The 22,522-nt window shown below is 49.9% G+C and overlaps 1 protein-coding gene across 3 annotated transcripts in view; it reads right to left on the bottom strand.

The window, feature by feature from the left end:
- The window catches only part of GAB3 (GRB2 associated binding protein 3), a 71,699-nt gene that overhangs the window by 14,788 nt on the left and 34,389 nt on the right, over positions 1-22,522 (bottom strand). For 2 of the 3 annotated variants that reach the window (XM_064426824.1, XM_064426825.1), the window contains exons 2-4: positions 14,600-14,903; positions 8,383-8,596; positions 7,492-7,964 (exon numbers count right to left, since the gene is read on the bottom strand). In XM_064426824.1, coding sequence (XP_064282894.1) covers positions 7,492-7,964; positions 8,383-8,596; positions 14,600-14,903 — 991 coding nt within the window. Of the gene's footprint in view, positions 1-7,491; positions 7,965-8,382; positions 8,597-14,599; positions 14,904-15,229; positions 15,378-22,522 lie in introns of those variants that run through there. The other variant, XM_064426826.1, reaches the window with a different exon arrangement.

Raw genomic sequence — 22,522 nt, 5'->3', positions numbered from 1 at the left:
AGTTCTTATCTCACTTAACAGAAGCGCCTATTTCAAATGCTAATGGAGGAGATAACACCCCCTCCACCCTGGAATCCAGCATTCCTCTGGGTCCTAGGGTCCCGCCATCTGCGCCGCAACCACCCGACCCCAGGGCGCCCACGGCCCCTGCCCACCCCCTCTTCCCCCCCGCCTTCCCCTCGGGAGCCACATCCTGCGCGCCTCCTTGCTCTGTGTTATCTCCGAGAGCATCTGCGCCAGTTCCCGCCGGGACTGACCCAAACCCCACCCCTCCCCCTGCTCCCCCCGACCCTACTGGGGCCACCCCCACCCCCCTTGCCGTCCCTCCTGTCCCTGCCGCGCCCGCCCCCACTCCCTCCCCCGCTCTCGCCCCCCCCGCTACCATCGCGCCTTTCCCTGCCCCCGGCACCGTCCCTGCTGCGGCAGGGGATCAGCCCGCCTGCGTACCCGCGCCCCCCCCCACCACCGCGCTTTTGCCTGCCGCCGGAATTGTACCCGCCGCACCCTCTTCCAGTCCCGCCGCCCCTTCCATCCCGCACCCCCCCTGCCCCCATACCCTCGCTGCGCAACCCCATACCCACGCTCCGCAGCCCCCGGTCGGGACCCCCCAGACTTCCCTCAGTTCTGCCCCCCCTCCCCACGCCCCCCAGTCCTGTGCATGCTGTATCACGCATTGCACGGCCACCCCGCCATGTGCCACGTGTAGCCACGTCCTGCCATGTGCTGCCTTATACCCTGCCCAGCCACAGGCACCTCTGCCAAATGCAGCTACAGCCAGCTATAAGAAACATAAGGCAAGGCCTGATAGCTCTCACTTCTCGTCATCTGATGACAGCAGTGACAGCGATTCTGATTTGGAAATAGAATATGTTGATCCTTGGGCAAAAATAAAAATGGAAGCCACACAGGCAGGGGACTGGCAATTAGCTCAGAGAATTACTGCCTTTCCAGTAGAATATAAGAAGGGGAAAAAAGGAGGTGCCACTAATAGAAAGACATGGGAACCTATTACAAATAAAGAACTTGTGCAATTAAGAAATACAGCCACAGAACATGGTAGAAGTTCACATATTTTTAGAAATTTCCTAGAAGCTACGTTCTCAGCACATGTTCTGGTACCCCACGATATTAAAAATATTGCCCAGTGCCTCCTCTCTCCCGCCGAGTACATGCTTTGGGAAAGGCATTGGAAAAAGCAATTAAAAACATTATCAGATAACTATGCTGCAGATGCTGATAAGCCAAATTTTACACTCGAACAGCTGGCTGGTGAAGGGGATTTGCAGAAACCCTCTGACCAAGCTGATACTTTACCTAAGGCAACATTACAAGACGTGGCTATAGCAGCAAAAACCTCTTTATTTCTCACCCCAGATGATTCTACCCCTACCCAATATTTTTCTACTATCAAACAAGGAATAGATGAAAGCTTTATCAAATTTGTGGATAGAATTAAGGATGCTCTGGAAAAACAAATAGAGAGCACAGAGGCAAGAAAAGAACTGTTGTGTAAACTTGCCATGAGTAATGCAAATGACAAATGTAAAATAATTCTGAGAGCCTTACCCATGGACACAGAGCCTACCATAGAGCAAATGCTGGAAAGCTGCACACGTCACCTGTCCACTGACGACACAGTGGCCCAAGCAGTTACTAAGGGTGTTGCAGAAGGAGTTTCTAGTGCATATGCAGTAATAGCTTCTAAAGACCAGGTCCGCTGCTACCACTGCGGAGATTTTGGACATTTTATAAAGGACTGTCCAGAGAGGTCACCTACCAGGTACCCTCGCAATTTCTACCAAAGGCCCCAGAATCAGCAGTACTATCAGCCGCGTCCGGGAAACTTCCATCGGAGCGTGGTGGGGCCCCACGCAAGGACATCAAATCAAAGGCCATCCAGACCCAGTCACGCACCATCCCAGGAGATTCCAGACCACATGAGGAGGATCCAACACACGGAGCAATACCAAAGGGAACGCGCCGTCAGCTGGTAACTGCACTGTCCATTGACTTTAAAAATGACAATGTTTATCGTGTTCCCACAGGCAAACGTGGACCAAAAGGAGGTCCTTCTAACATCCTAATTATAGGTGATTCTCTCCATAGCCCAAAGGAAATATTTGTTGTTCCAGAAGTACAAACAGTGCACCCGGGACAAGAAATCTTTGTCCAGGTGTACTGCACAGACTTACCATATTTTCTTCCAAAGGGTACCCCATTCGCACAGGCCTTTCTACTCCCTAAGAATCACAGGGAACAGCTTCCTCTCAACCCCACAGCAATGTGGATACAAGTTGTGGGACCGAGTAAGCCTGTCATCGAGTGCGGTCTTACCTGCAGAGGAGAGAAGTTCCACCTACCAGGGATGCTGGATACCGGTGCAGACGTGACCATCATCGCCCGCTCTGAATGGCCAGCTCACTGGGAGCTACAACCTGTGGCAGGCATGATCACAGGGATCGGTGGAGCTACAGTTTCCATGCGGAGCAAGAACAACATCCTCGTCGAAGGGCCTGAAGGCAAGTTGGCTACCATCCGCCCATTTGTGGTAAGGGCCCCCATCACCTTGTATGGACGGGACATTTTATGTCAGTGGGGAGCCTCCCTACGTATTCCCAGTCCGGATTTCTAATTGGGGCCACTGAGGAGCGCGCACTGCCAGACACTCCTCGTCTCACCTGGAAATGCCATGACCCGATCTGGATCGAGCAGTGGCCCCTTTCTAAAGTCAAACTGCGCGCACTACATGCCCTTGTGGATGAACAGCTCGCCAAAGGCCACATCGTAGAGACCACCAGCCCTTGGAATTCTCCAGTCTTCGTACTACAAAAGCCTGGAACTGACAGGTGGAGGCTCCTCCACGATCTTCGCAAAATCAACGAGGTCATCGAGGACATGGGTCCCCTTCAGCCTGGCCTGCCCTCACCACCGATGCTGCCTAGAGACTGGACACTTGCTATCATTGACATTAAAGACTGTTTCTTCAGCATCCCGCTGCATCCCCAGGACGCTCCACGGTTTGCCTTCTCCGTTCCCTCTCTTAACAGAGAGGCTCCACTCAAGAGATATCATTGGTGTTTTCTTCCACAAGGACTAAAGTGCAGTCCGAGTATATGCCAGTGGTATGTTGCTCACATCCTGTCTCCTGTTCGGAACCTATTCCCAAATGCGATCATCCATCACTATATGGACGATATCCTGGTCTGTGCACCAGAAAAAACATACTTGGACAAAGCGGTTAAAAGGACTATTGAAACCATAGAAAAGGCAGGATTTGAGATCCGTGAGGACAAAATACAGTACACCAATCCATGGACTTACCTTGGACTCCAGATCCGGGAACGGACCATCGTACCCCAGCAGCTCGCCATCCGAGACGACCCAAAAACCCTGAGAGACTTACACAGTCTGTGCGGATCCATCAACTGGGTACGTCCACTGCTAGGAATTACAACAGAGGACCTCGCTCCACTGTTCAGCCTTCTTCGGGGCAAGGAGAATCTGGACTCTCCATGCACTCTAACACCAGAGGCCCGAGATGCCATCACCAAGGTCCAGGAAGCCCTGTCTTCACGCAAAGCCCATCGTTTCGAGCCCAGCCTGCCTTTCCAGTTCGTCATTCTGGGAAAAGCACCTAGGTTCTATGGACTGATTTTCCAATGGGACACTCAACTTCGAGACCCTTTACTAATCCTGGAGTGGATCTTTACAAATAACCAACCCACAAAAACCATTACCACCTTCCAAGAAATTATGGCACATTTAATAAAAAAGGCTAGAACTCGCCTCCGTTCCCTTGCAGGGTGTGAGTTCACATGCATATATTTGCCAATGACCACTGGGGATCTGGAACATTTGCTCCAGACCAATGAGAGTCTCCAGTATGCCTTAGATAGCTATACAGGCCAAATTTCAGTGCATATCCCAAAACATAAGCTTTTTAATCGTGACGTGACATTTCATCTGACTCCAAAATTAGTCCAAAGTAGGACACCTCTCAAAGCTCTAACCGTCTTTACAGATGGCTCAGGGTCATCCCACAAGTCGGTAATGACATGGAGGGACCCTAAAACCCAAAATTGGGAATCTGACATAAAAATAGTGGAGGGATCTCCACAGATTGCAGAGTTAGCAGCTGTTGTCAGAGCCTTTGAGAAATTCAAAGACGAACCTTTTAATCTGGTCACAGATTCAGCTTATGTTGCTGGCATAGCTATGAGAGCAGAACATGCTCTTCTCAAAGAGGTTTCCAATCCAAAGTTATACCAATTGATTTCTACATTAACACGTTTAATTTCCCACAGAAAACAACCTTACTATATAATGCATGTGAGGTCACACACTGACCTCCCAGGTTTCATTGCAGAAGGGAACAGGAAAGCAGACACCTTAGCCATGGCAATAGAGACTGCTAATGTCCCTAACATCTTTGCCCAGGCGAAGTTGTCACACTCATTTTTTCATCAAAATGTGCCTGCCCTTATCAGAATGTTCAAGCTTTCAAAAGATCAGGCAAAAGCTATTGTTGCCACATGCCCGAACTGTCAAAACTACCAGATACCATCTATGGGGACGGGAGTCAATCCCCGAGGTTTAAACAGCTGCCAGCTGTGGCAGACAGATGTAACCCACTTTGCACCTTTTGGAAGGTCAAAGTACGTGCATGTATCGGTTGATACATTCTCAGGAGCAGTATTTGCATCAACACATACAGGAGAAACTGCGCAGCACACCATAAAACATTTTCTCCTCGCATTTGCAACCCTGGGAGTACCAAAGGAGATCAAAACAGACAATGGACCTGCCTATACCTCTCGTAAGTTAAAAGAGTTCTTCAGTGAGTGGGGAATACAACACAAGACAGGTATACCTGCAAACCCCACAGGACAATCCATCGTGGAAAGGACACACCAAACTCTCAAAAGAGTCCTCAATCAGCAACAGAGAGGAACAAAAATCACTTCTCCAGTTGAAAGACTTTGCAAGGCTCTCTATGTCATCAACTTCCTGAACTGTACAACCTCAGAGCCTGATCCACCAATACTTCGCCACTTTGCAAATACCACCCAAGCAAAGCTCACAGAGAAACCACCTGTGCTGGTGAAGGACCCAGAAACACATAAAGTCTCAGGACCTTTCGAACTCATCACGTGGGGAAGAGGATACGCGTGTGTTCTGCTACCATCTGGTCCAAGATGGTACCCAGGGAAAAACATAAAACCATACCTAGGCACTGCAAATACCACTTCCACAAGCAGTGACAAGAATCCTCCTGAGTCAAACACGAGACCTCCTCAAAACCAGACCAGCTCGGCCTGGAGACGAAGACGTCGCCAAACATCCACAAGTGGAGGAGACGACTGTCCCATCACACAGCAGCAGACAAACCAGAAAGCTGAACAACATTCTGTGGCATCAAGCCCTAGGCCAGGCACAGCCTGAAAACAAAACTGTTCTCTGAATTAGATGTTATTACCCTTTTTACCCTAAGAAACCCTATTATCCCTTTTATCTACCCTTACCAAAAGCCTCTAACTTTTACCCACTCCCCCACCCTTAGCACCATAGAAAAAAAAAACAAACAAAAAAAACAGTAAAAAACCTAAAAATAAAAGGGGGGAGGTGGAAGGAACAGAGGAAAGGAACAAGAAAGGAACCCTAACCCTCCCCTCCTACCATAAAAATAACAAATTTTGCTTATATTCCCTATCAGAAGCCCCACTCCTGCCCAAAGATGAAAAATATCTCCGTTGGCGCTGTCCTCACTGCTGCCTAGATGTTCCTCACCGTGCCATGTGCCGTCGGTTGGATCGGCCCACAGCCGAGCCATAATGTCTGGGTAACCTTAGCAAGAACATTAAAACAGGATAACATGTGCTTATCCATGGGGAGCGTTGATAACCCACTTTCCACATGTCTAGTAGGAATTCCTTATGTAGCCGATGATTGGCCCGCCTATAATTCAGAGCTTCTCCGCACCACAGGTAAGAGACCCCACCAGGTAGAAACTTGGGACCAGTGGACAAAAATACTGCCCAATGCTCTTGAGGAACCTCAAGAATTGGATCTATTGGGGTCCTCTAAGGCCACCTTCTGTGTCAAATTTTACTTTAGACGTCCAAAGAATAATTTGCCTGAAATTGATCTGAACAAAAACACATACCGAAAAGACATATCACCAATTAACAAAGCCTACAACCCTCACGATTGGTGTAATTACACTGCTCGTGTGATCTCTGTGTCCTCTCTCCATCCCAAAATTCTACCCAAGGGAACGTTTCTCATCTGTGGTGACAGAGTATGGGCTGGGATCCCCTCCCGACTCCAGGGAGGTCCCTGTACCCTAGGAAAACTTTCCACCCTTACTCCAAATATCACCTTGTTGCACAATTGGAAAAAAGAGAGCGAGTTAAAACGCCACAAAAGGTCCTACACAGCATTTGATGAAAATTGCGATCCCAAATTATACGATTGGAACAAACCTAAAAAGATAGCGGTCTCTATATTCCTACCATGGGTAGCTGCAGCTAAGGCCCTGGGTGACATAAATCACCTTGGGTGCTGGCTCAGTAAGCAAGCTAACGCTACTTCTGCTGCCCTGAGTGATCTCTTAAAGGAAGAAGAAACCACAAGACATGCCTCCCTCCAAAATCGAGCAGCGATTGACTTCCTGCTGCTTGCCCACGGACATGGCTGCGAGGACTTCGAAGGGATGTGCTGCTTCAATCTTTCTTCACGCTCGGAATCCATCCACGCCAACATCCAGAAACTGAAGGGACTTGTGAAGGACTTAAAAGTAGAACAGACCCCAGACTGGGTCAATGATCTCTTCGGTCAATGGGGATTAACGGGATGGGTTGCATCTTTGGTTAAGGGAATGTTGTGGATTTTTCTTGTAATTGTCATCGTGTTACTTATGTTCTCATGCCTTGTCCACTGTTTTAAGAGAACCATAGGGAACGCCTTTTTTCTAAATACAGAAAGTGGAGTTGTAGCAGGCACAAGGCCTGCAAGGCCCTGGCGAACAGAAGCCTGAGCTAGGAAATACCAAAGTCAGCATGACTAAGGATTTTAGAAGACCCCTCTTCCGCCTTTCGGACCCTGTTATCTCTCTGTAGACTCATAGGCCACTTTTTCCCCTGACCCTTACTATTGGACAGTTTTCAATCCCCCTGTAAGGTATAAAAACCCCTAGCCCTGCCCGGTTCGGCAGAGGAGAGCTGTCCCTGGACCCTTCGCGGAGACCCCAATAAAAGAACCCTGCGGAACCCATACAGCGCTGCTCCTCTCTCTCTGCGTCTGCTGCGGCTATACCCAGGGTGACGGCCCCAGGCATGCTAAAAGAGCTGAAATCACTAAAGAGCTGAGCTGCAAATCACTATAGCTGCCTGGACTGCCTGAACCCCCCGCTGGGCGATCCTGGACCCTCCGTGAGCTATCCTGGACAACCGGCCTCCCCGCTGGGCTTCTGCCCCTGGGGGCCATACTCACCTTTCCAGTTCCTCATGTTGTCCAAGCTGGACAAGGAGATCCTTCTGGGCACCAGAGCGACCTGAGCGCGGCAGACGCCCGCGTGCCCGTTCTGCAGGGCGCCCAGCTCCTCTCCCCTCCTGTCTGAGAAGTGCGTGGGCTTGGGCGGCCGCGGCGGCGGCGTGTTGGACAGCACGTCCAGCTGCGTCACGCCGTAGGGCAGCGCCTTCTGGCCCTTGTCCATCTGAAACGTCGGTGTCAGCGGCGTCCCCAGCAGTGGGGAAGAGGAGGAAAAGTCACTGGATGGCCCGCTAATGTCTGTGTTCCTGGACACCATGCTGGGATTTGCCGCTGGGGCTCCGACCTGGTGCACGGCGCCAGCGCTGGTTGGCTGTACAAGGTACAAGGAGGGCTGGGATTGCAAGGAGTCAACAAAAACATCGTCTGATGATGTTTGCTCCAGAGATCTGTCTGAATTTGACCAGCTGTCACACCTGCAAGGAGACAGAGGTCAGAACCCGAGCTTTCCTTTTCTCCTGGCTGTAAGAACACAGCAAACAAAAAAGCCCAACCACACAGTTTGGGACAAGATCTGTCCCTCCCCTCTGAGCAGGACTGGAGGCTGGGGCACTTTGTGGAGCACCTTGGGCACCAGCAGGTGTCTGGGGGGAGGCTGTGTGTCAGATCCTCAGCCACCCACCTTGGAAAGGGACAGGACCAACTATATGATGCTCAATCACTAATCTGGGCTATGAAAAGCACCCTGTAAATTGGATTAGGCTGGTGGTCCCCTGTTGTGTTTGGGAGCCAGCCTTGAGTGGCAGGGCTCCCTGGGGCTGTGTGCCCCAGTTTCATGCCCGGACAGACAGAGGGGGGCTGCAGCCTGACACACGAGGCAGAGCCCAGACTCACCTGTTGTGGCTGAGCTTGCCCGACTCGCAGTTGGACAGGAAGAGGTAGTCAGGGAGGAAGACAGACCCAGACTCGCTGGGGGTCTCCTCGGCGGCAGCATCAGCAGCAGCGTGCTCGACTGAGAAGGAGGGGTCGGCGATGCGGGAGGCGTGCGTGGAGGCGGCCGGCGAGGGCTGTGGGGACGAGGTCGTGTGAGACAGGCTCTCCACAGAACCTGCAATGGACACGGATGGCCCGGCTGAGGGACAGCTCTGACTCACCCTGGTGCTCTGACTGCCCTGGCTGTCACCACCTTGCTTCTGCACCAGGGATGTTTTATGCCACAGCAGCAGTGAGTCAAGTTCTGGTTCTGGGGAGAGGGCAGCCTGGTTTTGCTCCCCCTGCCCAGGCTGTCAAAGTCCTCCAGGCTGCAGGAAGTGCAGACCCCTTGCTCTGGGGTCCCCCTCTCCCTCCTGCAGCCAGCAATGAAGAACAGACACTGCTGAAGAAAGAGCTGAGGCACAGCAGCCTGTCTTATCAAGTATTTTTTAAATATCTAATGCAAATAATTAATTATTCATCTCCAATACTTCAAATTAATGGTGACAAGGAAAGGGATTGGTTTCTTGCCACTTTCTAAATCGCAGCAGACAAAGCTGAGCTTTCCAGCTCATGGAGTAGCCAGACAAGCTCTGAACTTTTCTCCAAGCTTTTTATGTCTCTCTCGGCTGGCCACCAAACCACAGGAGCAGTACTGTGGCTGTAACTGCCCAGCTGGAGGCTTCTTGGCTCTGCTGAGAAAAGTGACACTATTTTTCTGGAGGTCACAAGGCACGGGGAGCCTGAGCTCAGTGACACCTTCTCTGGGCATAACACTCCGGTGTTCCCAGCACAGAGTGGGATGGCAGTGGGACAGGAGGGGCTCTGGGCTGCAGGCAGTGGGGCTGGCCCAGAGCTGGCTGCCTGCTCACACCACCAAGGCCACCCTTCAGTGGCAGCCTGTGGCTGAGACACTCAGACCCATCTCGCCTGAGCACTGCCTTGCAGCAGAGAAGTCTGGTTCTGTTCCTCTTCCAGCCTCTGTCCCTGCTGGAGAGCTGGGAGAAGGAAAGAAGGAGTGATGGCTGACCCACACAGAATCAGGCTAAACAAAGCTTTTGGGGCATTTCAACTCAGAAAATCAAGTGCAATCCAGACCTCCCAAAAAGGGCAGCTGTGGAGTGGGAAGGGTGTCTTTACAGAGCAGCTCCCCAAAAGCAGCTGCTCCTGGCAGCAAGCTCAAACAGCAGCACCAAGAGCACAAGTCCTCAGCTGGGGAATATGACTTTTCTAATGAAGTTTCAGGTTGCTGCATGGCAGTTCCTTCACCAGAGCTGTGTGGGGATGGGGCAGTGCTCACGGGGTCCCTGGCACCCGCAGGGCTTGGCAGTGGATGCCCAACTCTCTGGCTCAGGCATTGCCTGAGTCAAAGCTGCCAAACCCTTCTCCAAAATGGAAAACCCCATAGCAGAAACAAACACAAGAAACCAGCAACTGCTGATAAAACCACACTGAGAATTAATATGCCTTCAAAGTGCAGCAAGATAGTGGATTTCTCCAATGCTGATCTCCAGAACTTGATGGAAATGCTGGGAACCAGCCCCTGACCAGCTGCATGTGTCCTGTGCCCCAGATCCAGCACTGTGTGATGAGGTCCCGAGACCCTCCATCAGATCCAATCCAGTCCCAACCTGAACAGAGGCACAAGCCTTGGCACTGTACCAGGCTGCTGCAGTCACTTCTCAGCCCTGGGAGGTGCTGGGTATACATGCAAGCAGACCAGGAGGGATGGAGAGGGCAGCCAAGGCTTGAGTGGTTAGACAGCAACATAACCAAACACAAACTAAACCTCTCAGCACATGGTGCAACTCTTGGGGCCATCCTGTATAGGGCCAGGAGTTTGGCTTGGTGATCCTTGCAGGTCCCTTCCAACTGAGGATAGTCTATGATTCCAGTGATCCAGGATCCCACCAGCCACAGCAGGCTTCACCCCTCATCTTTCTGATAGCAGAAGAATAAAACAGCTGATCTTCCCTCCCTGCACTATCCTACATCTCATCCCTTTCAACCAGGGAGAGAGCTGCCTCTTTCCTTCCCACTATTGACTCCCTGCTGCTTCCTCCAGTTAGCTTCAGAGATCTGGGCAGTGGTGGGCCCCAGCAAAGCATAAAAGAACATGCATAAATTCAAGTGTAAGCAGAGGATTTGCTTTAATTTTGAGCAGGTGCTTATAGCAGCAGGGTTTCATCAGTGATCATCTGGAAGAAATGGCTTTTACAGGGTTTCATATTTGCAAAGCAGAGCTGAGGGCTACAGCCTTCCCATGTGAAAAATAACTTTTGTTCATCGTGCTGGCTCAGACAGTAACTCTGCTTTTCAATCTAGGACTCAGAGCTGTCTTGCAAGCTGACAACGATCAAACATACACTGGGCTAACTCCCATGGGATCTCAGAAAAGCATGTCCACTTCACCATCTGACTACATTAAAAAAAACCTCAACAAACTAACAACTAAAACTGCCACAATGCATAAGAAAGAAATTAATGACATTCTGAGTTATTAACACAGAGAACGAACAGGCCTGAACTCCATCTGGTACTCACAGGGTTTAGCCATGGATTATCCCATCAGGAAAGGCTGTGAGCTGCAGACCACATGGCAACGGTTGTGAGCAGGAGGGAGGGGTGGGGACAGCACAGACCTGCCCTTTCCTGACCTTCAGGGGCTCAGGGACCTGCAGCCAGCTCCTCACAGACTGTTCCTGTCCCTGCCAGCTCTGCTGGTAACCGAATCGGGTGCATTAAAACTACCACGACAGCAGCTGGGCAGAATAAATTATGCATGGCTACTTTCAACAGTGAGAAGGCAGAGAATAGGTTTGGTGCCTGCCATCCCCTTTGCCACAGAGAGAGCAAGAGGCTTCAGCTGCCAAAATAACTGCTTTGGTGGATACTAACACCAAACATTTCTGCCCTGCAATTATGGAGAAAGCCACCACAGAGGCTGCACAGCATCTTCCACAGTGACCTCTCCCATCAGTGAAGGGCCGTTGCTTGGAGAAACAGAGGGCTTTTCCCTTCTGCTACAGACCCCAGCCCCTCTCCCAAGAACAGCTGTGGTGCAACAGCCATGCAGGGACACAGTGGAATAGGGCTGTTCTTTGAAGTCAACCATCCCCAAGGCTGCACTGACATACCAAGGAGGTAGAAATAATAATAGTAAGGCTTCCTAATCAAACTGCTTAAACAACCTTCCCACTAGTTTCTCCAATGAAAAGATGTTACATTGGATTGTGTCAATTAGTCATGGCTTCAGCTTGCACATAGGACAAACTGTGCCCCTGGTGTCCCACAGCCACTTCATTTCATCCCCCTGCCCCAGACACTCAGGCCAAGCATCCTCCCAATCCCCTGCATGGCCATGGATCCTGTGGGGCTGGGGAATGATGGCTCTATTGGGAGGTTTCACCAAAGAGAGAAGCAGGATTTTGCTGAGATAGGGTAGGAAAACCAGGAGCAAGGCCTCTTCCTCTCTCCTCCAGCTGACTCTCCAAAGGTGCCAACTCCCCTGTCATTTCCAGCACAGCCAGCAGCACTTTCTGGTGGCAGCAGTGTGTGAGTGCTGCTGCAAGTCCTTCCTGACAGCCGCCCTCCCAGGTGCTTCCTGACATCTGCCTGGAGCTGCCATGTCATCTCTGTCTCTCAGCTGTCCCCTCTCTTGTTGACTACAGAGCTGTGCTCACAGGAGCCACGGCTTTTGTAACTTTGCTGCATCTGGCTGCCAACACCTCTGCCATGGGGAGCTGGCTGTCCACCCTCTGCTGCTGGAAGGGACTCACTGGGAACAACAGGACAGCCCTTAAACTGAGTTGCTGCATAAACCTGTGGCTACACTTTGGGCATTAAGCAGAGAAAGCAGCAGATTGTGTTTTGGCCGCAGTCACAGCAAATTCTCAGCGATGCACAGATTAAGAGTGATACGACTCATAGCAGGGACTAGTATTTTTTTTAAAGCAGTAGCATTAAAGTTAAAAAAGCATGTAGCATTTAATAGGGCTTTTCTCTTCTAATGTTAATTTTAAAGGGTAATTTTTTTAAACCTACAGGCTCTTGGAGAATTTAGGAGATCCTGAAAAGCTGAAGCAATTAGCAACTGTTTGAGATGTGATGTGCAATTTTTGGAGCTGTGCAGATTTAAATCAGACGATCTGGATGTGCTTGGCAGCCTGACCTGGATACACCCCAGACCTGAGCTCACTGGCAGGAGCTGCAGGATAAATAGAAGCTCTTAGGAGCTATTTGGCATTAGAGACACAGTAAGTGCATGTCTGGAGGCTTAGCTCACACCATCCTTGATGAGGGCTGCAAGTTCAGGTGCCAGACTGTACTGAATCAAGGCAAATGCTTGGCACTGCTGAACTTCTTGGGGGTAATATCTGCCTTGGACAGCTGGAGTGTCAGCTTTCCCAACTGCTGCTGCAAGAGCTGTCATTTCTCATCCATCAGTGCCCACACTGGCAGTGTTTGCTCAGAGAGAAACACCAATGTGTAATAGTCTGAGCATTGTCCATGTGCAAGTCTTACAAGCCATAGTGCTCTGCACCAGCAAAACAGAGAAGGCATTTCCCAGTGTAAATGCATCTGTCTGGGACTGCCACTGTCTTAGCTCCTCTGCCACACATTACATCTCTCATGAACATTCTCACACAGTGCCAGGAGAAGGCTGCCTACACATTTGAGAGACAAAAATTATTTTTCTCTTTTGTATAGAAAAGGTTTACCTTAATTTCAGAGTAATCGGTAAAACTGTATCTAAAATAATCCTGCACCAGAAGCAACAATCCAAGAGCAACAACTCAGCATCAACAAAGGCAGAACAGTAGGAAGGTGGGATATTACTGAATATATTACTGAATATCCCTAATTCCAGCCAACCTCCAAAGGGCAGTATACTCCAATCCCTACCAGACCTTCTTTGAAATTTGTATTCATGGGCAGCTTGTACTGACACATAATCTGTCAGCAAGTTTTCATGGTGGTTTCTGAAGTGAATGGGAAAAGAACAGACATCAAATTTTAACAGGACGACTGCAGTGTTCTTGCCAGTCCTATTTCCCTCAGAAGACACTACTCAAAAGGCAGCTAAGCAATGCCAGGAACCATGATAGATTAAAGTAAAACCTTTCCCATAGCCTTTTGTTTCTTATCAAGTTGCTTGGTATTGGTGTGGCCATGCAGCACTTGCAGACAGCAGCAGCACAAAGATCATGGAAGGATGAACTGCCTGGCCACACACGATACCCCCAAACACATTACTGCCCCAGGGCTTGTGTCTCTCCATGGCCCCCTCTTCTACTTCTGCACTGCCTTTTATCACATTGAAGGCTTCGTTCTGACTCACTTCCTCTGAAACTCTCAAATTGCTGCTGTATCTGCCCCTTGGAATTGTCAAGGGAAAGACAAATTGCTGTTATCTGAGCCTGATTGTCTCATTTAAAAGGTAAGTTAATGATGGTACAGGTCCCCACTTTAATTACTGGCTACATCCATTTTGGAGTGGTTAATTCTTGGCAGCTTTTCAAGAAATTCATTCTGCTGAGTATATACAGGTGTAGGGCCTGGCAACAGAGCTGCCGTGATGCTTCACTGGCAGGACCATCTCTTAAGTCCATACACACACTTCTAACACTCCTATCCTCTGCCTTTTCTTTGTTTTCTCTTATTAACAGACTAAGGCAGCTTAGTATTTCTGTCATTGATTTATGTACAGGCATATACACCCAAGTCTGTGCACATTCCACATCCAGCAAAGCCTGAGAAAATGGGAGTTGTGCAGGATGCTTTCCTGGAACAGGTGTCTTACATTAAGCCTAACTAAATAAATACAGGACATGTAATGAAATAAATGGCTCCAGAAGATAACAGTCAGCTTTTCACATAAACAGCACCTTTTCTTATTAAGGACCTGCTGTTTGCTCCAGCAGGCATTGTTTCATCAAAGTGAGACCAGGCAGCCAGTGAGTATTTCCACCCAGCAGCAGTGAGAACTTTCACATCAGGGTTTAGCAGGATCTCAGTCTGTATGGAGCTACAGGAACCACAACCCTCTTCCACCTGCCCAGCCCAGGGTGACAGCAAGGTCCATGCCTCCTGTCACTCCTGGGCATTCTCCCAGCCTCCAAGGTGAGCGTGATCCTACCTGTGCCATCTTCCAGATGTCCAAAGTTACAGATCTGGCTGATATTGCGCACCCAGATCTGCATCTCCTCCTCAGTCTTGGCTACCAGGTAGAAGGTGCGGTAGGTGGTCCTCACGATGAAGACAAAGTTGTTCTGGAATTCCTTCTTGATGAAGTTGGGCCCCGAGTGCTTCAGCACCTCGCACTCATTGAGGTCTATGATGCGGATGGGCTTTTTGGAGTGGTTGTTCCTGTAGTACTCCAGCACGTCGGGGTTCCCGCTCATGCGGCCCCTGCGCAGCACGAACCAGCGCTTCCGCCAGGCCTGCGAGGGACACAAACACCTTCAGTGCCAAAGCCATGCAGCAACCAGCCACACGCAGCCCCAGCAGGGCCTGAACAGACCCCTCAGCTCATTGAACCAGTCACCAAGCCCATCACAAAGCCATGTTCCTAAACACCACACTTGCATGTGTTTTCAGTTCCAGGGATGGTGACTCCACTGACTCCCTGGGCAGCCTGTTCCAATGCTTAACCACCTTTTCAGTGAAGAAATTTCTCCTAATGTCCAAACTAAACCTCCCCTGAAACAACCTGAGGCTGTTTTGTCTTGTCCTGCTGCTCATTACCTGGGAGAAGCCTGACCCCCACCTGGCTACAACCTTCTTTCAGGTAGTTCTAGAGTAACAAGGTCCTCCCTCAGGCAAGGCTGGCTGTGGTGAGTGTGAGGGGCCGTGGCTTGGCTGGGTCTGTCCCCGAGGAGCTGCCTGCCAACCTGTGGATACACAGCCTGACCAGGTTTGTCATCGGGCTGGTGGTGTGAGGCTGGACATGGAGAGTTCATGATGGCTCTGAGAGCAGGGCTGGGTCTCTGGGAGAAAACACCGGCTATCACAGCCGAGCAGCCGTGAGAACAGGGCTGAGGGGAAACAATGGCAGATAGCTGCCCAGATCTGCAGGGCCCTTGGGCAGGGTGGGCCCCGCTCCTGCTCCCTCAGGGTGGCCTCAGCACCTTCCCCAGGCTGCGGTGGGGCCCAGGCAGCCAGGCCGCCATGGCCAGCTGGCAAACAAGCAGATTGTTCTTGTGGGGGTTCCACAGGGACTACAGACACACGCAGGAAAGGAGGGGTGGAGCGAGGCAGAGGAACTGCCCTTTGGTGATAGCACAAGCTCAGACAAGTCAACAGCCCTTGGCTGCCATCATGGAGTGTCCCAAACATTAATGTGCTCTCAGCCTCATGGAGCTGCACTTATATTTCTGCAAATACCTGCCCGTGCTGGCAACCACTGCTGAGCCTGGAGCACAGGGCAGGGAGGGGCACGGAGGGATGGCAGCTTGAGCCAGCAGCGCAGGTGAATCAACATTTGCACACTTTCAAGCACTCAAACCCTCTTGAAATCAGGTGCCATGGCAGAGTGGCAGTGGTGTGGAACAACGGGGAGTCTGCTGGAACCACCTGGTGAGCTCACCTGCTGCATTGTGCCAGGGATGTTCTATGCCTGATACCAAAGAGTTGTCTGAGGGACAAAAGCAGCAGGCACTGCCTCACTCAACACTGGGGAATGGGGAGTGCTGCCAATCCACTGCCCCAGCACACAGCCTTGGCTGGACACAGGCACCCAGCATCAGGGAGGGCACAGAAGGGTGGGAGAAGATGAGAACACCTCTTCCCTGGGTGCCTGCTCTTAACATCAGCTTCATTGTACCATCAAACTGCATCTGCACACACTTCAACTCTCTGGGCTCCGTTTTCTGTGCTCCACTTTCTAAGGAAAAAGTGGCATCAGCTGCTGACATGACACAGTAACCTGCGTGGGTGGGGTTGAAGGACCACTGCACATCCTCTCACATCTGACGTATCCAGCCCCATCACTGCCTCCCCAGACTAATTTCCATTCTGAAACTTTCCCCAGTATAGGCCTTTACCCACAAAATGTTGGCTCCAGAACCCTTTTGCTTATCCTACAATGCTGAGTGACAGTCACAGGGTTTTTGGACAGGAGCAGGTTTGCCACTGCCAATACACAGGACTTGCCCTGTTCCATGGCATAGGCAAAGCAGAGGTTTTGGTTCTGGCACACCTTGCAGCAGGAAGCTCTTATCTCTGAGTCAAATATCCTCTGCTCATTTTCCTGGCATTTTCCTGCAATCTGCTGTAGACCTCCTTTCCCCAGGGTAAGGGACTGCAGCACACTGGGGTCACTGGGACCCCAGCAGTGACAAGCCCTGCCAGACAAGTCAGCAGGAGCAGTTTTATCTCTCAGGGCCTCAGCAGCTCACACACCCTGGGGCAGAGGCTGCTTGGCCCCTCACAGTCCCTGTCCACAGGGCAGGCACTTGTCCCTCTCTCCAGTCCCCAGCCCCAGGCAGAGCAGGGTGGGTTTCACACAGCTGTACATCCTCAGCAGTTTCCTTTTTACTATTTTCCAGTCACAAGGCTGCCTCCTGCTTTCCCTGTTACAGGACTGTCCCCGTGTCTGCTGAGGGTGTCAGTACCAGGCTAAGAGACACCCTGGGAGCCCCTGCAGTGGCTCGAGGCCAGTGGGGACACCCAAGGAGGCAGCAGGGCCACAGTGGCTGGGCTGTGGTGAGGAGGGATTTATTTCAGCTGGTCAGAGCCAGTAATATCTGCCAATATTTAGTCTAGACCTGCATAGGGTGCCAAATTTACAAGAGAATGTGGATCAATTTAAGGGTGAAAGACTGCACTCCCATGGCTGAGATGAAGTAAATAGGTACTGAGTCCTGGCACTCAGCTTAGGCTCCTCAATCACACTATGAAAAGGTTCTATGCATCCAGGCTATTCCATCCAAACTATTATGTTTATTTTGGGGCCTCCTGAAATTATGATTTTCTTGATGAAGGAGTGATAGGATGATTAGAAGTTTACATGTCCTCAAAAGCCTTGCGAGCACTAGAGAGAAGGCTTATCAGAGAAACACAACTACCATCAGACAAGAGCCAACATCAATCTAGAACAATTTACATCTGCCCTTCGTAAGTGAAACAGTTTGATGCCAAAAGAAAGAAAGAATTTGCAGCAGCATTGGTTGGCTTCCAGCACATTCCTTTGTGTAACACAAGCTATCAGTGTTTTCATCTAGCTCCTGAATTTTTGACTTTGGGAATTCGAGAGTCACATCTAAAAGAAAGAGGAACAGCTCTGTTTCCATTTCAGTAGGGTTTCCAAGAAAGAGATTGCTCCTTCCACAATCTGACGTCTCTGCTTCTGCTGAATGAGTGGTGTGAGGTTTAGAGGGCTGCTTTTACATGTGAGCATTTGATCTACCTCGGCACTGTCAGACAAAAGCCACAAGCAAACCTGTTCTGAGCTGAAAACCAGCTGGCTGGTGAACAGGGCATAATGAAAGCTGAAAAGGATTAGCCAAGGACCTTCATCACTTACCTTCTGCCTGAGGACCATGTTCTCATTTGTTTGTACAACATATCCAGTATTTGAGATCTAAATAATTTATTAAAGGACATGCAAGCTCAGTGAGGTAAATTGGCCTGAAATGTAATTTGCCCTGTGGGTTTTGATTTTTTTCTGATTTTAACAACAAAACACCGAGCAACCAACAAACGTGAAATTCTTGACCAGCTATATTAATGCTTACAACTCCCCCATGAGGATAATCTTCATTTTACAGAATGCAGCAAAGGGGATGGCAGGGCAAAGCAGAAAGAAAGGTGGCTGTGTGCTGGTTCCTTGCCTGCTTGGTGGCCTTGCAGCCAGGACAGGCTGCAAGGACATGGCACAGGACATGTGCTGATCCCCACACCTCCTGCAGGGCCTCTGGCACTCAAGGAAGAGTTTGAGACTCACTGATAGGAATGACTGCAAAAGGCTTGACTATTGGGAATTGCTCTCATCCTGCAAAATCCCCTGGAGAGGGGAAAGCAGCAAATCCCACCAGAGAAGGGCTTGGCATGGCTTCTCTCCCACAGCTGGTTGAGGGCTGGGAGCTTCAGAGCACAGTGCTCCTCTTGCCACTCATTGTGGCCCCACAGTTTAAGTCACTGCCCTTGGGGCAAGAGAACTAGCAGAGCTGCAGGATAATAGTCCCATGGGAGTGCCAGCACTTGAGACAAGTTTTCGCAGCTTGTCTTTTTTAAAGAACAGTTTTTAAACATATTCCTGTGGAAAAAAGAAGTTAAGCGGAACTTTATAGCATTTCCTATAAAAAGCGCAAAAGAGGAAGTTAAAATTCATATGTAGTCAGGTTTGTAAGTAGCTGATTCTAAGCCCACTAAGACCATGTATGTTAACAGAGGTTCCCTGCCTGCAGAGTGGGGCTGCAGAGCACGGTCCCTGCAAGAGGAATCTGTGCACTGGCAAGGAGTCAGGACCAGCTCCTAGCAAACATCCTCGTGTTCAAAAAGGATGTTGTTGGGAGCTTTTTGTGCCCCTCTTTCCAGAGCAAAGGGCCAGTTCCATGCAGCACATGCTCCTCAGAATGTGAGACCCATGAAGAAGGGCTTGCACCTTGGCAGCCTGCAGTGCTTGGTTGTAACACTTGATTTACTCACTCACAGAAATCAGATGAAAAAGACCTCTTAAAACACCCAGCCTGTCCCCCACCTGGAGTTATGGTTTTGCTGTTTCAGTTGTGGCTGTTGGTCTGCAGCACCTATCAGCTCTGCATAATTAATCTCTCCCTGATGAGGCTGCCTGCTGGTCCCTTCCAGTGTGTTCTTGTGGAGCACTCTGGGAGCAGATGAGCTCACTGTCCATCACTTACTGGTTTAATGCTTCTCTTAGATTTTGTCTCTAGTATTTTCCACTCAGCTCTCACAAATGTCTTCAGTAGTCAGAGGCTGAAACTCATGGTTTATGACTGGGAAAGAAAAATCAATAAGTACTCAATTTCAGAGAGGGATACTCCTCCCTTAGGCCCTTCTTCTGCCTCCACGGGCATGTAATTCTATTTAACCTGGAGAATAAAATAAGATTTTTTTGCAGTAATTTTTCTCCCTTTGCTTGGATGCCTGGAAGTTGAGGGGCATTCTCGATTGTGCTGGAAAGGCACTTGCTCTCCCTGTCCCTGCCTGTTCATGCCCACTGCACTGCACCAGAGCTAGGGCTCAGCTCTGGTGGAAAAAGCTCCGAGCTAACCAGTGTTTCCATACAAACCAACTTCCCACACAGACTGGCACAAATGCTCTGGCTCACCCTGTGCTAAGGGCTGTCACACAGCGAGCTCAGGACAGGCTACAGCCTCACAATGGATTTCCATCTGCCACGTTCTGACCGTGGTAGTTTCAGAATGACTCTAAATTAACCCTGTTTCAAGAAAGTCACCATCAGCCCTCAGAGGAGACGTGATGGGTACGTAATACAAGGGGAAATACCTTCTCCTTTCAAGGTGATACAGCTATGTTAATTGACTAAAAACACCAGTCAAAAAATTTCCTGCACTTTAAGTGCAATGAAAGCTTTGTAATAAAGCACCTTAGAGGACATCCTGTAGAAGCAGAGACGTGTCCTTTGTTTCTGTTTCATTACATGAAGGAATCTGTGGTTTGTGAAGAAAAGATGACACACATTTTTTAAAAAGTAGAAAAAAATCCCACAGACACATGTTGCCTGCTAACTTACACACATTCCCATTGCCTGCTCAACATTCTAATCCATAATATTTATGGTGCTTTACATAAACAAACATCTGCATCTGAGTGAGTCACTGCTGTTTAATAAACATGAAGATTCTTTGTTACTGTAATGGGTTTGTTTGGGCATGGAGGGTCGAAGTCCAAAAACTTGAGAATTTAACTTCTGCAAGTTCTTAAAATACTTGCAGAAGATAATAAAAGTTCTGAAGGTCAAATCAATAATGAAACCACTTCATTTTGGAGAGGGAGAAAGGAGCCAGACATTTGGATGAAGAAACATCATTTCACTCATGTGCCCTGTCCTTTAATAAGGACAATAAAGAACTGTGCTCCTCACAGTCATTTTGATGAGAGCTTTCCCCTGAGGACACTGGCAAGGTGGCTCAGCAACCCTTTGCTCCTCATGCAGGGAGGAAATGCTCACAGGACTCTGGGGGCTGCAGGGGAGCAGCAGTGCTGTGCCTTCCTCGCCTTCCCCATGGCTCCTGGTGAGAGGGTGTCAGGGCTCTCCCACAGAGAAGAAATGTGGGTGCTGTGGCCATGCTGCCCAGATGGGTCCCTGGAGTTTGCAGGGGAGGGTGCTGATGGAGTATCTTATCCTACAAGATCTAAGAGCTCACTGACTGATCCCAGCTACAACAAACACTGCCACAGCAGAAAACCACCACAGCTCCACCACACCCAGGTGGCTGAAATATGTCAAATGGTATCACAGGGTCCTGTCCTGAGGTCTGTAGGGCAGGCAGGACCTCACTGTCACCTCATCACTTGACAGAGCTCACTGCTCACCACTGTCCCAGGCTGTGGAGATGGCTCTAGGCTGATAAAGACTTGCCTGTGAAACACACAGCAGCAAAACACCCGAGAAGTGGTGGCAGGATGACAATCCATTTTCAATGTATTTCTTTAACAGTGACATCCTACAACAGGCATGGAGCCAATCAGTACCCTCCCCACTGCCAGCCCAGGGCATCACACCTCTATTCTTCCTCCTATTTTGACATCAGTGGTGTTGAAAGCTTGGAGCTTTCCTTGTGAACAGGTGCCCTGCAAATACGTGCAGGCCTCTTTGAGCTCATGTACAGAAAGTATAAGGATTAATCAATATGAAATTAGTGCTGCCTGCCACCCCAGGGCAGGAGCCCAGCTGTGCCCCGAGGGCTGCACCTCCCAGGGAGAGGCTTGTGGCCAAGGGGGCTTTGTCAGGAGCACCGAGGGACCAGGGCCAGCCAACAAACCTGACAGCACCTGTGGGGCGCCAGGAAGAGAAGTTGGTATTAATAAAAAATGAAGTAACTCCCCAGCTGCACTTGGCTGCGGCTCACTGGGACTAACAAGAGGGTAAGGACGATCTCACTTGCTTTCAGGAAACAAACTGGAATTTTTGTGAGTCAGCATCACTGTAAAGCTGTGCTCAAAGTGATCTGCAGAACTGATGTAAAATCAGGCTAAGGAGAAGAAAGCCAGCTGTGGTGTGATATCTGCACAGGTCTGGGAACAGCCTTGGCCCCTGGATGGCCACCTTCCATCTGGGCTGCCAGCACTTCTGGTGGACTGCCAGCTCTGCTCAAGAGGATGCTGCACTAGGTGAACAAAAGCCCTGGGTGGAGGGAAGCTGATTTTGGCCAGCTGACCTTGCCTGGGCAGGCAGGTGGGCCTGTCCCACCTGTGTCCCTGCACGCTGTGACACCAGGCAGGGGGTACCAAAGTACTGGGCACCAGGGTCGGATTTGACTCACATCATGAGCACCCTCATGAGCATCCTCATACCCTCTGTTTCATTTTGTCTTCCTTTTTCACTTTTAGTGGGAATGTAAAATAGGTCAGAGCTCAGAGCAGAGTTCCCAGCAGCAGAAGACAGCACTGCAGTGATTATTGCCATTCAAGGACTTCCTCCCACCCAGAGCCCTCTGCTCCTCCAGGACAATTTTCCTTCCCAAGTGCAAGCACTGTGAAACACATTCCTTAATTCCTTTAATTAAGCTTAATTCCTTTAAGCTGCCCCTCAAACAACACCTTCTAACTGCTGCCACAATTTTACAAGTATTTAAGCTCCCAGACAGTGAAGACTTACAGGCAGAACTCTTTACATGAGGATGTTTACAGCCTTGCCCGCTAGCCAAGAGTTTTAGTTCCATATTCCCTCACAGCATGTTTGTACGGAGCATTTAAAATGGCATTGTTATCATCCTGAATGCAGTTTAAGTTTCTGGAGTGCTTTTTTTTCACTTTTGAATCCTAAAGCACTTGACAACCCGTACATCATGGTTACAGCCTCCATATGCTGTGATTTGTTCACCTGTCACAGGATACACCTGCCTCTGAAGTT

The sequence above is a fragment of the Passer domesticus genome, chromosome 7, assembly GCF_036417665.1.
Source record: "Passer domesticus isolate bPasDom1 chromosome 7, bPasDom1.hap1, whole genome shotgun sequence".
Taxonomy (NCBI): Eukaryota; Metazoa; Chordata; class Aves; order Passeriformes; family Passeridae; genus Passer; species Passer domesticus.
Note: the sequence above shows the minus strand (reverse complement) of the source record. Positions and strands in the feature narration are given on the sequence as shown.